The following is a 19,911-nucleotide window of genomic DNA, read 5'->3' as shown; positions in this document are numbered from 1 at the left end:
TAAAAGTGGAATGATGTTCCTGAAGCCAGCAGGCAATTGGCTGATGCCAACAGAGAAGGAAAGAGGCCAAAATATAAGGCCTAAAATTTAAAAGGAAGACTGTTCTGCTAAGTAACATGCTTTGAACTGATGCAAAGGTAGAAATAGGCCACAGACCACCTGCCTCTAAATACAACATGAATCAACATCTGCCTCTCAAAGATGCTTCAGGAAGACACTTAGTTCTTCCTTAACTACAATAATTGTTCTCTGTTCTAAAAAAAGGAACAGCTCCACCCTGAGGGATGGTTGACTGTCTGACTACTATTATTGTAGGAGTTTTTCTTTTAAAGGTGGGAAGGACTAATAGGAAAAAAGGACAGAAAAAAAAAAAAGAAAACAGAAGGAAGAACCAAAACTACTAAAGGGAATTCCCACTTTCCCCTCTTTGGTTCTTCCTACTGAGGTATGGCTTTCTGCCAAGATTTCCATCAGGTTCTCAGCAGAGGGAAGGAAGGTGAAGAGCAGGAAGCGTGGGAATGTCACTCTTGTGTCCTGTGTCCCAAGATCACACAGATTTTAGTTCCTGATGCTCTGCCTTTCTGGGAGAAAGGCGGCAGGAAACTGGAGGCCACTGGTTGGATTTTTCTTTCTGAATCAACTGTGCATACTACAGCCATCCTTAAACTCCAGGTGGCCTGCCATTATATGCTGTGTGAGAAACTGGAGGCAAATTTCAAAAGAAGAAAGCAGCCCTGCGTCAAGGAATCCCTGTAAGTCCTAACGAGGGTGAACCAAGTTTGAAGAAAAAGAATTATATTTATTTCAAGGCTAGGGTTTGGTTCCCAAAGCCATGCAGAAATGATGAAAAAGAAAATATACAGAAGATTCTATGGTCTGAGGGGAACATTAGTACCTCCTGAAACAACTTTTTAAAAATCTTGATATGATAACCAGTATATAAATTCACTTACATGAAGTAATCTGACTAGGCATATCCAGACATAAAAAGTAGAAAGGCTACCAGGGATCGGGGTGGAAAATGGGAGACAGTATTAATTAGCAAGTACAAGGTTTCTGTTTGAGATAAGCTTATGGGAATAGATAATGGTAATGGTTGCATTCTACTAAATGGGATGCTTAAGATGGTTAGTGATAAATTTTGTTATGTATATTTTATAATAAAAAATTTAAAATTTGTTGTAAATATGTATGATATTATATTTGTTCCAGTAGTATAAGGCTTAATTCTAAGAGTAGTCATCTACTATTCTCTCATTAATGCAAAGTTCCAGAGTAGTTAACTAGTATAAAACAAGTAAAGGCTAAAACTTAAGTGGAACTAGTATAAGCCTATTTGCTATTCACTTCTAAATCAACAACCAATTCTCACCTAATCTGCATAATGAATGTCAAAATTAATTTTTGTTCAGTTGTAAACTAGTTATTTGTTAATGTAATACCTGTTAGAAATGGGATCTTATTGGTAAAACTAAATGTACTGAAGATACGTAGATAGGCTAAATTAGACATACTACCCACCTTTATATAAATATGCCACAATAATCCACAGTGTCTTAATTCAAGGTGGTCTAACACTTAGGGATAGAATCCCTAAATATTAAATGGAACCAGGTTCTAGCCTTTGTTTAAACGATCTTCTTTTTGCATCATGCAAAGAGAGGGCACAGAAGGCCACCTATGGGATATTCAAGTCTCAACTGAACATTTCATGTAAGGTACATTCAAAGCATCTACAGAAAAGGACTGAGACTTTAATCAGGTTTGCAGAACAGCTGCATGAATCTGCATGTCTAGCAGAACTTGGCCTAAGCCCTACTTTCATCATAACATGAGGAGTAGCTAAACCTCGGTCTCCTCTTTTTTGGTGTCTAGTATTGTATGCCCCAAACTACCTACAAATCATATGCCTTAAACTAATAGGTTTACTGCACTATCTCACCCCTCAAAAAAGAATATGAGAGACTCTTTAGAAGCTCCAGACACCAAGAAAGAATATTAGACACCCTCCTCTATTGACAGATATGCCCCAATTACTGTTCTCTATATACATTCAGAGAGTTAGAATCTCAAATAGAGCAAAGAAACTAAGCCCAGAAATTCTGCATCCATTTCTGAATAGCACATCAGGTCTGGCTTTGAATCTTCTACAATGTGGAACTGGAGAATACAATGCACGGAAGGTTATCCTGCCTTTTTGCCAAAGTGCCTAATTTCTAGTACTTAAAAAAATGCATTAATATAAAACACAGCAAGAAATCAATACTGCCAATTCTGTATTTTAATCTTATTTTAATATGAAGAGACTTGCCCCTGAAATAAAGACCTAGAAATATTAAGAATATAAAGGTTTTTAAGATCCTGGTTTTGATACCTTGAGATTTTAAGATGTTAATCCCAAATAATTTTTCTTGAGAAGGTAAGTGCTGTCTGCACTATACACGGCAAAATCACTCGGCACTGTGTTTAAAGAGAGCTAACTTAGTTCTCAAGTTGACAAAAGAAAAGTCATAAAATTTTAGAGGTAAGACTTTAGACATCATTTAGGAGAACTCTTTTATTTTATACAGAAAAGATGTCAATTGGTTTGACACACCGTAATCAGTCTATATCCTTTTCAAAGTGGACTAAGACCAAACTGCAATTCATTTTGGTGGTAGAAAAGAGTTCTCACAAACTAGCACCAGGGTTAGGAAGAAAATTTCAGAAGACAGTGGATCTTGAAGGCCCTATATAATGAACAGTGACTCGTGAAGACTAGACTGAATGCATCCAAATAAGAGGAAATAAAGCTGTTCCCTCAAGCTCCAGTGACCTTGAAAACAATGCAATAATTCTGATTTACCTGTTTACATGCATCTATGCCTCTTAAGCTCTAATTTTTAAAGAAGTATATTGCTTTTTCAGGATAAATCCCAAGGTCAAACAATTATGAAGGATCAAAGGCATCACCTCATCTACTATATAAGGCAATAGGCAATCAAGTCTATCATCCCACACAGAGAGATGCAAATTTTAGTTGAGCTGGAGGTAGGAGGTGGATACAGGACTTGTAAGCAATATACACTCTCTTCAAAATCCAAGCATTCTGTAGAAAACAGAGTTCCAACAAAAAGTACAATGATGAGAAAAGAACTCATTAAGAGCTAAAAATAAACTCTAATTCACAATATGCATAAGGATTTAACAAAAAAGGGAAAACAAGATGTAAAACTGCATCTGCTAAGTTAACCATGCCCTCGTGGAAATTGCTCCCCCTCCCCCACACACACTGAAATCTGTAAAATCTGTGATGACTGAATGAAGCAATGCTGTAAGTATTTTCAATGAATGTTCAACAGAAAAGAAAACAAAGAGATAGCAATTTTTTAAGTCCTCTGATCTGCTAACACTGCAAGAATACTGAAGCTTCTGAACTGGGTATTCGAGCATGCAATCCTACTTGAAAAATCTTATTTGATGAAAGCAGAATATTGAGTAATAGTGTTTGCAATTTATCTTAAAGAGATATTCATCTTTAAAAAGAAGATATCAATAAAAGTACAAATAAGCCACAGTTTGTTTTTATCTAGCCCATAGTTCGAGGCTAAGCTTGATAACTTGCTTAACTTTCAGGCCAATTATAGCCCACTGGGGAAGCTGGCCTGAGAGTACCTTCATATTTTAAGAAAATTCATTCTAATTAACACACACACACACACACACACACACACACACACACACACACACACACACAACCTACCACCACCACCACCACCGCTGCCGCCACCACCACACAAAGCAGTAACTCCACACTCTAGTGCCCCAGTTCATGGAGGCTGTGTAATGCCATCAATCATCTTTCTCAATGTCCAAGTCTTGCCTTTTACTTCCTATTCCTGCTTTGCTCTAACCCTAGAAATCCAACTATAGTGGTCGAATCACTTAGGAAGCAAAGAACGGAAAATTGGCTTTGCATTCTATCCACATTATGAGAAACTAAGAATTCTAGGACAATAACTCTACCTGCAGATGTTTTTTTTCCCAAAACCTGATTCATCCAAGGAAAAAAAAACATGTAGCTGGTGTGAAACCTCTTAAATATTAACTGGTAAGAAGAGAAGAGAGAAAATAATACTTTGTGTGTTGCATACTTTGTGGAAGAAACTGTATTTAACAGTTAATGGACCCATAGAAGGTCATAAAACGAAACGTGGTGAGGCTGCACTAGAACAAGTTCTTTGTATGCTAAAACCAGTGCCCATGAGACCACCTCTCCAACAGCAGAGGAGGCAACAGACGTTCCACTTCAATGTTAATCCCAAACTAAAAAAAGGAATCCGAGCTAGCACACACAAGGATCTGGTCAATCTTAGTCCCACCACATTTCACACATTTCACATAATAAGAGAGAACTAAAATATGGCTCAAATAAAATACTGCCATCTTGCATTTTTCATTCCTTGAGACATAAACGAAGCAGAAATCCTAATTTTTAAAACAATATAGAATGGACACCCTTCCTCAAGTTACTAACGATGATGATGTATGGTGTAAGAGATCACTCAATAGTTAGATCCCAAAAAGATAGCTTTAAATGAAGATGTTTGTTCATAGTACTTGGAAGAAGTATCATTGCTATTCTGCTTCTGAAAGTCACTTGAAAAAAAATATTTGATTACTGATACCATCCCCAATAAAAAGGGCCTCCAATGTAGAAATATGGACATCCTCCTACTTGAAAGAGGGAAAAAAGTTAAGGAGTAAAGCATGCTAATTAAGCCACTCGATCGACCTGACAAATCAAATGACACAAATAAAATGTCAGAAATATTTATTAAAGTTGACCTTTAAAGCTGGAAAGGTATATGCTCTCAGGGCTTCTGCAGACCTCAAAATTCAGCAGCAGCAGTGTACTCAGATAAAAGTCAATTAACGTAAGACAGGCTCAAAAGAAGTTGGCAAATTCAGAAGTACAGCTTAGCTTCAATGATCAACTATTCTGTTCAGAAATAGTCAAAGGAAATGTTCTAATAGGCCCCAAATAAAAATGTCCTGCTCAATTCGGAATTCAAACAGAATGCTTAAAAGAACAAAGGCTAGGGCTAAAAGAGTGAGACAACATAATGAAAAATAGTAAAAACCATCAAAAGAAATACAGAGGTTGATTTTGCACCACATTATGAAAATGGGGGGCTGTATTTTATAACTAAGGAAATATAGGATTTTAACATTCTTTAGATTACAAAAGAATTCACAAGTTCTGTATCACAATTTAGTTGTCTGTTATTTTCTCTCGGTTTATTTTTCTTTCTCATTTACATTTTCCACCATTAATAGGATAGCCCCTTAATAATAAACTGAGAATGAGTTCACTTCCATGTAACTACCAGCCTTCCAACGCAAAAGTAAATAAACAATACTCAAAAAACAAAAGTCTGGAAAAAACCAAAAGAACTCTCATGCCTTAAATATATATCCTTATTTATAGGGTTGTCATTTATATCATATGAGTTAGAATAGACTGACAAAATTTATGTTTTCTATCAAACTCACAAAGGAATAAAGTAAAACTAGACTAAAAACTATGTTTCTAAACTACTGGTAAGGCAAATATTCTAGAAGTCCCAGAGACAAGTCTAGAAAACACAAAATCAAAACTCCTAAACCTCATTTACCGCATAAATTCAACCTCATTTTCCCAGTAAATTATCTTTAAAAGCTGTTGGAAAACTGCATCACTAGCTTCTGAGAGTTGTACATACATTGTTACATTTTCTTTTATATGAATAAACTTTAACTTGAACTAGAATATGAATAAACACAAATAAGAACATCAGGGAAACAAAAATCCAGATGATTTACTACCTATTCATAAATGGTTCTGTTTCAAGCTTCTCTGTATCCTCACAATACATGTTCTCTCCTCTCAGCAATTAGCCGTTAAAGGTTTCACTACCATAGGATATCCAAGGAAGCAGCTTTTGTTTAAGTTTGCTAATTGGAAGTTAACTTATTTCATGGTGAAGTGGTCCAGAATATGCCATCCTAAGATTTTCCACTTCGGCGTAAGTATTATTTTAAGCTGAAGGCAAATGAGAATTGGTAGACACAGGAAGAATCCTCTGCCCTTCCCATTTCTGCCCAAAAGCACAGCAAAAATTCCCCATGTGGAGGTGTCCCCACCACATCCCAGTGAGAGGAGAATGACTCATATCACTGGAGACAGAGTCCACACAGATGAATCTGCATAAACAGACCTTACTAAAATAACTCTCCCTTCATTAGTTTCCCCCATATATTTCCTAGCTGCTAACCAACAATTTATAACCCTTAAAAACCCCAGCGTTTCCTCTGTTAAGATGTTATATAAGGCCCCAAGTCTAAACTTCTTTGAGTTTCCTTTCTTTTCTGTGAACTCCAGAGCCTGGGAACCATTTATGGTGAGTGGTTACTACCTATTACACTCACCCAACCTGTGAAACATTATTAAAAAATTGTGTGCCTTAGCTAGGCATGGTGGTGTATGCCTGTAATCCCAGTACTTGGGAAGCTGAGATAAGAGGATCATAGGTTCAAGGCCAGCAATGTGGTAACTTAGGGAAACCTTATTTCAAAATAAAAAATAAAAGAGAACTGGTGGTATTGCTCAGAGGTAGGACACCTCTGGGTTTAATTCCCAGTACCACAGGCGCACGTGCGTGCGTGCACACGCGCGCGCACACACACACACACACAAAAAAAAAAAAAAAAAAAAAAAAAACCTTTCTGCCTTTTTTCCAATTAAGCAGTTGTTTGTTATACCTATCAGATCGAGATTTTTTTTTTTTCCAGTACTGGGGATGGAACCCAGGAGCACCCCCAGCACTATTTTTTTATTCTTTATTTTGAAACATGGTCTCACTGAGTTGCAAAGGGCTTCACTAAGTAGTAGCTGAGGTTGTCTGCGAACCCCTATCCTTCCTGTTTCAGCTTCCCGAATACTGGGATTACAAACATGCACCACCACGCCTGGCAGAATAGAGGTTTTTCATCTCCAACAATGGTTAAAAAAAAAAAAAAGTATTTGATTTGTTAAATTTTTATGTTTCCAATTTCATTATTCTGTAACCTACACTGACACTGAAATTCATTCTACAAAAATAACACGTTAAAGTGGGGAAGAAGTGAACCTAGAAGAATAAATCCAAAAGCCTTTTGCCAAAATTTTATCAAGAGCTTCTATAGGGATAACATGAAGTTTTTAAATGACTGACCATGACTTTTGGAAAAGAAAAAAGTACAATGAAAAAATTAGCAGTTTGAAGATACATTGTTAAACAAACAGACCAACTTTTTATGGTATCTTTTATCTGTCACAGATGTTTCAGATTTGCATCAGGGGTTCCACAAACCTAATACAAATTTTATTTTATGCAAATTTAGCTACTAAAGTCCAAAAATAAATTCAAATATAGTGTCTTCCAGTTAACACACTTAGGGACTACTAATGCATTTACCCCTGGGCCAGCCAAGTTATCAGTTTCCTACAACCCTGGCAACACATACTGCCTTTCTGCCCTATTTTTTACTCAACAGCAAATCAAGTCTACATTTATGGTGAGTGGTTACTACCCACTCAACTCGCCCAAACTGCTATTTCCAACTACTTGTCTGAGAGCCTCAGGAATCTTGATCTCTTGATACTATGGATGCCAAACAGGCTCACTGAAATTTTCTGAAAGGACATATAGAGCTGTATTTTTTTAATTAGCCTTTATCAAAATAGCTTCTGCTCTCAGTCACTATGACTGACTTCATCACAGTAAATAAATGTTATTAAATTTGAAGGTATCCATTAGACTAACAAAATACCATTTATCTGTTTAAATCTTGAGGAACTAAGATTTTATTTATTTAAAGAGAGAGAGGAGAATCCTATGCCATTTTTAAAAAATTGAAAATAACAGTATTCCATAAAATAAATAGGAATCAAAACTAACTTTACCATTCTCCAGAAACTAAGAACCCTCGTGTTAAAAAGACTTCACTACACTACCCTAAAAGGCAGAAAACAAGACCTTGGTAAAATGTGATGGTCAGATACACAATGTTCCCTGAAGAGCTCATGTATTTAGTGCTCGAGAGTTGATATAATCAAGTCATGAGTATTGTAATTGCAGCAGTAATAATAGATTTACTGGGTGGTAACCTAGGCAGGTGAAGGAGGTGGGTCACTGGGCATATGGCTTCAGGGACTATACATGTGTCTCTGAATATCCTTATTTGCTTCCTCATTTCTGGCCTCCATGATGTGAGAACAGTGCTGCTCATCCCTCTCTGCTTCTGTCACCATTCCCTGAGCTCTGTACATAAACCCGGTCTCAGATGGACTGAACTCTGGAAATCTCCTGAACTGCAAGTAAGCAAATCTTCCTTCCTCCTACTAGTGTGAGGTCAGGCTTACTGGGTCACAGCAGTGAGATTGCTAGCAGAAGCAAAGATCGTGCAAGGCACTAGCAAAGTCTCTTTAGTCCCCTGAATTTATATTCATTTGTCCGCTTTGGTTTTGGGTTTTCCTTTGTGTGTAAAAGCTTCTAGTTGGTAGCTAGCCTTACTGGCAGAGGACCCACCTCAAACATTTGATAGAGTGAGAGAGAAGCATCACACAAAACTAAAACAAGCGATGCTTATCATGTAAGGTTTTTAATATAATTATCTAGCCCTTTTAAACTTTAATGGAAAATAGCAAAGATAGAACGATCTATCCTAGAGTTTTAAAAAAACTACACAGATGCACATACTCTCAGGGAAGAGCATGTGGTCAGTAAAGACAGTCTAGTGAGAGTGTGTATGTATGTGTATGTATGTATACACACACACACACACACACACACACACACACACACACACACATATATATACATACATACATACTGGGGACTGAACCCAGGAACATTCTACCTCATGGCTATATCCCTAGCCCTTTCTAACTTTTGTTTTGAAGCAAGGCCTTGCTGAATTGCTGAGGCTGGCTGCAAAGCTGTGTCTGCCCTGTCAGTCTCCCAAGCACTGGGATTACAGGTGTGCACTACCATGCCCAGATCAGCATAGTAATTTTTAAACTCAACATCTCTAGTTCTGATCCTTGGGAATTAACTCATTAGAGACCACGGCTAAAAAGGGACCAGCACTTGGAAGATTGCCATGGAGCCTACTCAACAGAGACAGCACTTCTCCCATCTATCCCAGGGCCAGCATAGGCAAACCTGAAAATCACTGGCTCCATTTCCCTGCAAAATATTTAGGAAAAGGCAAGGGTAACTCTCACATACCTAAAACATTCCATGACTTGCCTATAGAGCTTCTCATTAAGTAGGTCTGGAGAGGAACCAGAAATCTGCTTTTCTAGCAATCATCAGGAGAGACTTCACTTCAGGTACCTTCCTTGTGATCATACTTTAAAATAAGAGAAAACTATGATTCTCAAATTATCCTGTTGGGGCTTCAAATTACTTATGAAGCTCTCTAACAATAGATTCCAAGGGTACCCACAATATTTTTTCAACTCCCTTAGGTAAAAATGTACTGCCAGATTTAGAAAATTGTAACCTAAAATATATACATTCACAACCACAGGTTTTGTTTCTAGAGAAGCAGGTGTGTTCTTGTTCATTTTGTGTATCCTTCAGTCTCTGACCTCACAGATCTTCTATTTCCCTTCCAAAGAAGACACTTTCACCAGAAGATGCCCCTTTGGTAGCTCTAAGTTATACATCTTATTATAAATTAATCAGTTTGTCCTGTGCTTAACTTTTACAGTGAGTTCTTGCCTCCAATAAGAGCCAAAAAGTAAACATTAAGATTAGGAATCAGAAAACCAAAGCTACTTAGTATCTCTGTATCTTAGACTAGTCATTTGGCAAACCTGGACCTCTCCTCATATTTGCTGGAAGGAGAGGTAGAGGTTGGCTAAGGTTTCCTCCAGACCGTTTCTGGCACTACTGCTCTACTATTCATCCCTTGCATCAGAAAAATCTATTTCACTCCTCTAGAATGCAGCGTCAGCAGGTGTCAATTCTGAAATGCATTTAAGAACTCAAAAAGATGGCCCAACATCAGCAGAGGCTTCTTGTGATGAACGCCTACAGAAAGCAAACAGGCTGAAGCATGGAGCTGGCCATGAGCCCAAAGAGATGGCCCGACAAACAATCTAAGAGACAGAATGTGGGCTAGAGAGAAGATGATTGTATTTGCTTCTGAAGAAATTTCTTAATATACTTCCCTAATCCTCATTCTATCCAAATAGCTACAATAACTTTCTAAAACTGACAATCAAAAAATTATATGCTCTCTTTAGGACTCAGGAAACAGGCATACACTTTCTCAACTACATATTTTTGTACATGGGATATAGTTTTCTAATTCATTATTAAGTAAGATTTAAAAAAAGTAAAAGGGAGGAATTTCAAATTGTCTTCCTGAAGCTTTTGTATAACCCAGACAATTATCGCTCATGTTCCCACAAAATCAGAATACAAAAGTCTGGCCCAAGGTGTTGGATAATTAGCGAGGGAACAAAAAATCCTGAACTGTCCCTAAAACCATACTGAGAAACTGCACGATATGGCTAATACTACTCCACAGGGCAGGGTGTAAATTCCCTCACATTCTTTCAAAACCTTTTTAAGAAATATGTTAATAGTGCTTGTTAGAAAGATATTCCTACCATATAACATAAAACCATTCAGAACTCATATTCTGATATTTAGCATCTAACGGATTACCCTGTTCCCTACAAATATTTACCAAAACACTTGAAATTAAAAAAAATTATAAGGCAATTTATGCTTGAATCTAAGTGAGTCAGACCCTTCTGGAAGCCATTTTAATCCATACTATAAATAATGTCAGTGGGAAAAATCAGAGCAGGGTTAAAGAAGTACACAGTACTCAGATTTACCTTAACTTTTTAATTTATCATTATTATTGCCTCACATTACAAACATACAGTTTATGGATATGATTGGGTTAAGTAAGAATTTAAGATTATGCCATGTGATAACAAGTTAAATAATTTCAAAAGCTTTTCTAGTCACATGTTCAATGGAAACCTAGAGTCAGGGAGATATTCCCCCAAACAGATTCTATTATCAAATAAGCATGTGAAAGTGTAAATCCGATAGGTTGTCTTTACTGCAGAATTTTTCATAGTTCTCAATCCATACATGACCTGCATACAGATCCTGTTTGTTTGTTTGAGTGGTGGATTGAGGATTAAACCTAAAAGCACTCTACCCCTGAGCTATATCCCAGCCTAATTTTACTTTTTATTTTGAAAAGGGTTTAAGTTATTTCATACTAGACTTGAATCTGTGATCCTCTTGTTTCAGCCTCCTGGGTACTGGGATTACAAGTGTGTGCCACCATGCCTACCTTGTGTAGATTTTAAGTACAGAACTAACAATATTTCTCGTAAATATTCCATTTCATGAAGCTTAGAAAACATTTTTCAACTCTGATGCCCATTGTGGAATTTCTTGGAATTACTTATTTACTAGATGTTTTAACAGAAATTATATCATAGTAGAAAATTCGATTACTCTCTCTCTTGCTGAATAAACAATAAGCAAAGGGCTGGTGGGAGGGGATGGAACAAATGGACAACAAATATTAGCGCAGTGTTTCAGCATCTACCTGTGCATCTGAGATGACCTATGTGTTTCTATTACTACTCTATACCACATTAGAGCCAGAGAGGCAAAAAGTGTGAAGATGCAGAACTCACATGTATTCCATTATAACACATATCAGTACTAGTAAAAGATTTACAGAAGAAAAAGATAATTTAAGTTTGCCCAAGGATCAGATTTGAAAATCTATGAGATGTTTGTTCCCCATGGCAACGGCCTGATACAAACATACACAAACACACACACGCACACCATTTAATGTTTTCATTCATCACTCTCAGTGTAAAAAAGAAACGTGATTTTTATGCACTATTGGAGCATCTTTCTTTTTTAATGGTAGCGGCTGCTACTAAGAAATCGAACCAGAAGCTATATCATTTATGTCACGGCTTTCATGCCATTTATCATACTTGATCATTTATGTCAAAGAGGCTGCAAAACCCATGTGTGAAGAATGTTGTTTTGCTAAAAATAAATATAAAGATAAAATCTAGTATCAGGACAGAGGTGTAGAAGAATAGCCTTTGATTTTCTACTTTTCCAACTTTTTAAAAATTATTTCTTCACAGGTTCCACATATGCTGCTCAGTCTCATTTTGGAAAAGAAACTGAAAATTCTCATCCATCTGATTATTACTATTTAAAAAACATACAAATCTTCCTGATACTAGGGTGACCATCAAAGCAACATAATCATATAAAATATAATTATTTGGAGTCAGGTGTGGTGGCATACACTTGTAATCCCAGTATTTGGGAGGCTGAGACAGGGGGATCACAAGTTTGTGCCCAGCCTCACCAACCTAACATGGTTTTCACTAACTTAGTAAAATCCTGTTTCAAAATAAAATAGGGCTGGGAGTATAGCTCAGAGGTAGAACACCCCTGGAGTTAAATTCCCAATACCACAAAATTATTATTAGGTATGAATCAGTAACAATCTCTTATTTTGGTGAGGTTTTTGATAAATTTCCTCTATGAACTCTGACTATAGCTTAAGGAAATAGGTAGTGAGACCAAGCCCCAAGTGAGTTCTAGGAACTCACTTGGAGAACTTGGACAAAATGAATTCTGAGGTCTTGATTACAGAACAGCTAAAAGTATCATCTCAGAAGAAGTCCAAATTGATCTTAGAGATGATCTAGAGTGACCCCCTTCTGTCTTCTACCTTATTTTATAAAATAAAAAAAAAAAAACCTGAAGCCAAGAGCAGACTGGTCCAAGGTCACATAACTGGTCCAAGGTCACATAAGTTAAGTGTTCAGAGTCCTGACACCACTCTTCATACTGCCCTTAAATATCCTTCACTCATTTTCAACATTTGGTTTGATATTTTTAGTTTACAAGGTATATAAAGCAACTGGATATACCCCATTAACAATGCCATAAAATTCCTGGGATTCGTACATACAATTCATACATAAAATTGGTATGATTTTATTGTTTGGAAACAACTCTGGTAGGAAGTATTAAATCTCTATCCCAAGAACACATTCCTTAATTAAGTTTTGGTTTATTAAAAAAATTATTTAAATTTTTAAAATATGCTAAGAAATTTTTAACTACCTAATATTCAAAATGTACCATCATTAATACCAAACTCCTATCTTTTCATTCTTATCCTTATGATAAGCGCAATGCTCATATATTGTTTCCTTTCCTTGTTAAGGAATTTAAGGTAAGATCTCATCATGCACAAATTATATCACTGTAAATGTTTATACCATGATAATGTAAATACTACCATTTATCATATAAGCAGAAGGACTATACAAACTTAAGGAAAAGAATATTTTAAGAGTCCCCTCCCAAGCAGAAGAGCTCAATGTTGAAATTCTCAATTATGCAAGCTCAGGAGAATTTAAAAAATAAAGGTTAGTATGACACTTGCTACATCAAACAGGTACACACCCATATATATACACACACACTTTTAAAACATTTTCCAAAGACATTGTTGGGCTCAGAGTCTCTTAAAGTCCAGTTTAAAATATATACTGTCCAAGTCAGGTACAGCTGCCCACACCTGTAATTCCAGCTGCTCAGGAGGTTGAAGCTTCTAGGCCAGCGGGGCCTTGACTCACAATAAAATTATTTTTAAAGGGTTGGAGGTAACTCAGTGGGTAGAGTCCCCCCAAGTTCAATCCCCAGTAGTATAAATATATACGCCCCCAACATATGCAATACTTTAAAAGGAAAACATAAAACTAAGTTTACAACTGTAGCAATGAATGATTTACAAGCAGTAAACTTATTACTGTCTTATATCTTGAAGCATAACCCTTTAAATGCATGTCATCTATATAAAACTGCATACCTGTTATTTTGTCTCTTACAAGCTTACAGGACTCTATTTCACCGATGCTTCCAAACAGACTCTTTAGCTCCTCCTGTGTCATGTTCTGAGGAAGGTAGTTGACGATGAGGTTGGTCTTGCTGTCCTCTGTGTTCCCAGAGTCAACTGGTGACGAGCAGTTGTTGTTTATGGTGGTTGGACCATTGGCTGTGTTATTGCAAGTTGGCCCATTAGACAGTTGTGTTTCCATGGCAGCAATTACCTGCTAAAAACAGAGAAAATAAGAAATGTCAGAATTCATATTTCACAACCTATTAGATTCCATCCACGAGTTTAAACACTTGTCACTAAACACAAGTCATTCTGCTGAAATTACAACAAAGCTTCAAAAAGTACACCTACGCTAATTTTCCTTCATATTATGCTATTCTATTTAAGACTATAATTAAGACTTTCACTTATATATTACATACATGCACATAAGCACAATTTTTAAAAAATGTTTTCTAGAATCACATTCTGGGTCTACTCACATACCCTCACTCACCTGCAGTGTCCACAGACGAGGAAATTTAGTACCAAAGGGCAGATAACTGAGCCCTGATTAAAAATCATACCAGAAAGTAAAAGTGCTTAACATGCTACCAAAACAAACCAAAACATGACCTGCTAACTCTAAATATGATTCTCAGCCTAAAAGGTTCAATATTCTAAAACTGAAAGGCATCCATTAATTTAAATCAAGAAGCAAGAGCACTCTTTAAAATATAAATTTGTCAACATGTACTGTTTTGGTTACATATGGAAAACATGTTTTTCATATTTGATTGACAATATCTTGTACCACCTACCACTGGTAAGAAATAAAAATAGATGTTATCTGTTAGGGAATAAAAAGGATTTGCAGGGTACCTTAGAAGTAATGAGCTGTGAGTATTTTGTCTAACTTGTGAAAGCTAATAAGCCATTCGTGGCAGTTAAAGATCACCAACAAGGCAACTGAACTACAGCATCAAAATAAAATCCCCAAACAATTCAAAAGGATATTTTGCCTTGACTTTGATTTTAAGAAGAAAAAAAACCAACATCCAGTCCACCAAAACAACAATGTAAATAGATCAACTACTGCAAACAGACCAGCCCGAGGAATTTTTATTTGAGCACATAAGCCTGTTGAAAATTCAAGTAATAAGGTGTTACCTCCAAATACCAGATAAACAGCAGAGTTGGGAAAAGTGGCTTCAGACTGTTCAAGCTACTCTATGAAAATCACTTATTAAGCAACTGTGGCTCTAGTTTCCTAAAAACCAATCCTATTGCTCTTAAAACAAGAGTAACAAAGCACAGCCCCAAATTTTCCAAAAGCATTTTTCAATAGCCATCTAACTTTAGATAGCCACAACTGTGGGAGAATCCAAAAAATTAAACATCACTGAAAGACATGACCGTCATGTTTCATCCAATACACTTCTCAGCTCCAGAAAGAACCACTGCTCACAACTGACACCTCTCAAATGATGGAATGCTAGTTTTAGGTAATTTTTAACATAGAAAAGCCAAAGAATTTGGAGGCAAAGAAAAAAGGTAGAGGGAAAGAAGGTTAGCATCACAAGGAAAGAGAAAAAAATATTTGTAAAGCAAATTGCCTAAGAAAAATAAAAGGCCACATCAGTAGATAGAAAATCTCTACTGCCAAAAGATGTTTATAAAAGAAGGCAGCACAGGACAGACTGAGAACTGGTCAGAATGGACAAGAATGGGTGCTATCAGGATTTTTAAAAAAAATAAAAAGTAAAAGCAGACTAAATCCAGAATTGCTCAGAAATATCATATAACCTGTAACCCTTCCATAATTTCATTTTCTTTTCAAAGAAATGGGTATTTATTCTCCAAACTGTAAGCTACCTTTCTCAAATAAATACTCTTGGGGAAATACTTAAGGAGGTAAAGACAAGTAACCTCTGGAAATCTTTGTTTTAAAAAATTAAGTAATCCAAGATAATGGGTTTCATTATAATTGTCAAATCTATCTGAAACTGGGAAAGGAAGTTTCAGATATCCTAATAAAGCATAGCTATTTGGGTCTGTTGAACATTAGCTGTGGACTGTGCTTTCCTCGGCAGAAGTCTTGAGGGGGTTAACCTTTGCCCAGCAGTTATGAAAACAATTCGCTGCAAGATGAAGGTAGCCAAGGCCAATTAAAACAAATCACTATTCAGAAGTTAGGGTACGAACAGCAACTATGAGAGCCCCAAATGTGAGACTTGGACTAAAGCTCACTGGGATGGCATTTGAAATATAAAGTGTTCACTGACTGAAATTAGCAGGATTTAGCAAGGACAACAAACACTCCTCACTTAATTGCACATTTATTTCCATGTTCAGGTGGCAAGAATGAGCTCCTAAGCCAACATTCAAGTGAACAGCTGCAGTAGGCTGTGTGCGCTGAAAATTACAGCATCTCTCAGCTATAGGACCATCTGCTCAGAATAAAATGATACTAATGTGCTATATTTTACAAATAATGCATATTCCATTGATAGGCTCAACACAACTGTTCACAGAATGCAAAGTCTTTCAACAGTTACTGGGCAAATAATTTTCAGCCAGATTTACAATTTCAACTTTTTTTTTTGGAGCATCAGGAATTGTAAATAACTTCAAACTGTAGTAACCAAAAAAATACATAGTAAACAGGATGTAAAGAATTACAGTAACTTAGTATTCAGACCATACCAAAACTTTTTTGTTATTTTTTTTTAAAAAAAGCTTGTCATTCTTTTTGAGTCTGTGCTAAATCCTAATTTTAGATTATAAAAAAGTTACTTACAAGAGCATGGTTCTGATCTGCATATACCGCTAGTTAAAATTGCAATGTGCTTTAAGTCCTAATGATGGCCATACCATAGTGGTTTAAATGTAAGAACAATTCATATGCCAAATGAAAGATTCAAGTGTTTGGTATGGCCTCAGCACTCCTGCAACATGCTAAAAAAAAATAGCCTACAGAATTTTAAGAAAAATCCCACAGACCCCGGTCCAAGGCTCTGCTGCCCACGAACCACTTCTAAGCAGAGAAGCCACATCACACAGTCTGACTGCCATGTTAGTTTGGAGTTGCCGTCTGCAATATGGACACAAAAAGTACCGTATGTTAGATGAGCAAGATAATGCAACAAATCAGTTTGTACAAAATTTACAGTGATCGTATTGATATTCCCAGCACGTCCATGCAGTGTGGCTTAATTGAATTTGAGGCAATTCCAATCTAATCTTTCTAAATTCATTTTAACATGTAGTTTTCTTGCACAAATGTAAGCAGTTTTAATTAAGAGCCTGATTTTTAAACAATATTAACTAGTTATCTTGGCATGTATCCTAAAGAACTACCTTAAACCATGTCTCAAAAGTTTTTTTAAAAAAATAATTAATTAAATTAAATTAAATGAAGCAAAAATACTGCATGCTGTCCTTTCTCTTAAATGTGGGAGAAGGGAGGAAATGCGAATGAAATTCCATGGTGAGAAAATGCAGTCATGCAACTTATAAGTGATTGCTTGCATAAAAGCACTCTTTCCCTAAAATATCAAAAGGGCATTTAAGAGAAGCTACATTTTCCCACACTGTTACATTATACTACAAATGATTCTTAATCCTGAGACTGAAAATTAAAAGTGAACGGAAGCCCTGTGAGGTTATTCTGCCACTATAGTCAAACTACTCTCTAACAGTTTCACTGAGAATTGTTCACATATACTAAGAGGCAGTAAACCAGCATCTTTCAATTGAAATAATTGGACCAATAAATAGGATTGTTTGGAGTAATGCTTGTATAGGATGTCAGCTCTGTCCCTGAACAAAATCCAATGAACATTTTTAATATGTAAATTGTAAACCCAGCATGATTTGAAATTAGTGCTGCTACGAGGCCTCCCATATAGTTAATGGTCCATTTGCCACTTATTACAACTTGCCCAAATACTAAATAGAACCATGATATTGGCACAAAAGCCAAAGTTTACTTTTTAGCCCTATAGGCAGATGCTTTAAATGGTCAATACAATGAGAAAACTTGGTCTCTGAAAATAGACAATGAATAACAAAGGAAGGCCCAAAATGTCCCTTGTATTTAAATTTTTCATCATTAAAGATGGCTGTAAGTGATTTACTCGTAATGCTAAAGATGACACCAGTAACATAGAGCAATGGACTCCGTTTTCTGGCATCCACCAAAAGGGTTTAACATACTCTTTATAGGATGCCATGAAAATGGTTTAGTCTTCTTCCCTTCTCCCACTGCAGCCAAAGAATTCAGTCTGACTGTTGCTCTGCAGAAAAACTACTTATAGTTGAACTGAACCTGTGAACACGTGCAATGCTTTATAGCTAAGAGATTATTTTTGACAAGAACCCAATTATGGTTAGACCACATGAGTAGGACAGAAGGACCACACCCAACAGGTTAATCCATGCCTAAATTTATGTCTAGAATACCCTCAGGAATTAATATCTGAACATTCCTCACTATGTAAAACCATAGATTCAAATTTAGCAGCCGCATTTCCCTCTATTCCATAGGAGGTTAACAATAATGAGCTAATCTATTGATACCCCTCTTTCTGAAAGCCCCAGGGATACGAACAATCACTTTACTGAACCAACCAGCAAGGGAGGCTGTGTATGGAAAATGATTCTACTGCACTTTTTACATTTCGAGCACCCCAGACAGTCTCTCCGCTTGAGGCAGACACATACCTTTATGGGAAGTTATAAATAAGTTGCTCACATGGCCCTTACCTTTATGCTGGCCAACAATTCAGTTACTAAAAATGTAAAGCTACTTCCCCTTCACTTAAGGACAGGCGATTCTGCTCTACTCAATCTACCACAGACAACTGGCTTGTATACTATTTATAGATTCCACTGGCTCTGAAACTCTTTGGAAGAGGGGAAAAAAGGCCTTATTCCAGTTTAACAGAGCCATTATGTTTTAAAGTTTAAAACATGTTTCAATATATGTTCACCTCTTAATTTAGGTATCAATTGTGTCCATTGAGACTGTTTTTCCTCCTGCTATTTTCCACAAAATAATTTATGAAAAGGCACTTTGGCACAGATCAGCCTAGGATATTCTACACCTTCCCTGGGCTCCAAGAGATAATGATGAGGTGTTAGTTTAGTAGGAGCATGGATTTTACGAGCAAGAGGAGAAGGCAAACATTTACTTTTTCGGTCAAAAAGGTTGCTTCCAAAAGGCCATAAAGGCTCCGGGAGTGGTGGCGCACGCTTGTAATCCCTGTGCTTGGGAGGTGGAGACAGGAGGATCTCGCAGGTTCGAAGCCAGCCACACTGGCTTAAGAGACCCTGTTTCCAAATAAAAAAAATATATAAAATAGGTTTGGGAGTGTAGCCAGGAGGTAGAAGGACTTCCAGGAACCCCAGTTCCACCAAAAGGGGGGGGGGGGCATAAAGGCTTTTTAGACTGATTTTTTGTGTTTGTTTTTAAGTAGCCTTCTATATACTTTAGTAGCTACAGTTTCTCACAGTAGAGGAAATGTGAGATAATGCCTTTATTTCTCATATGTAGTAATGTTAAGAATCTGACAGTTTCCTGATCATATAAGAAAACATGAAAAGTCATTTCCAATCTCCCTAGTAAAATAGTAAAACAATCCTGCAAACTTTTTTGCAAGCCTCTTACTGACAGCCACCAAATAATACAGACTGATAATCAAAAACATCTTAAATTTATTCCAAGAATTCTCTAACTTCACTTGGTATGTCTGAGAAAGGAAAATACTTTTTGCAACCTAGAAACCACCTGATATGGAAACCAGGCCTCAGCAGATGAGAGTCACAGCAGGACTGCTGAGATGGCCAATGTACAGCACCTGGTAAGGCTGGTCCAATCAGCCCTGTCACTCCATCACTATGGTTACCATTCTGCTCTAGACTCTCACCTTC

General features: G+C 36.7%; 1 protein-coding gene across 7 annotated transcripts in view; it reads right to left on the bottom strand.

Moving 5' to 3' along the window:
• ELAVL2 (ELAV like RNA binding protein 2) overlaps positions 1–19,911 on the bottom strand; it is a gene marked incomplete at both ends in the record, with an annotated part of 131,877 nt that overhangs the window by 56,469 nt on the left and 55,497 nt on the right. For 3 of the 7 annotated variants that reach the window (XM_080708586.1, XM_080708589.1, XM_080708590.1), the window contains 2 exons: positions 13,969–14,212; positions 16,981–17,052. In XM_080708586.1, the coding sequence (XP_080564712.1) occupies positions 13,969–14,212; positions 16,981–17,052 (316 nt within the window). Of the gene's footprint in view, positions 1–13,968; positions 14,213–16,954; positions 17,072–19,911 lie in introns of those variants that run through there. The other 4 variants (XM_080708587.1, XM_080708588.1, XM_080708591.1 and 1 more) reach the window with 3 other exon arrangements.

The sequence above is a fragment of the Muscardinus avellanarius genome (genome assembly GCF_963383645.1).
Source record: "Muscardinus avellanarius genome assembly, chromosome: 13".
Classification (NCBI taxonomy): domain Eukaryota; kingdom Metazoa; phylum Chordata; class Mammalia; order Rodentia; family Gliridae; genus Muscardinus; species Muscardinus avellanarius.
This window is presented reverse-complemented; position numbering and strand designations above follow the sequence as displayed.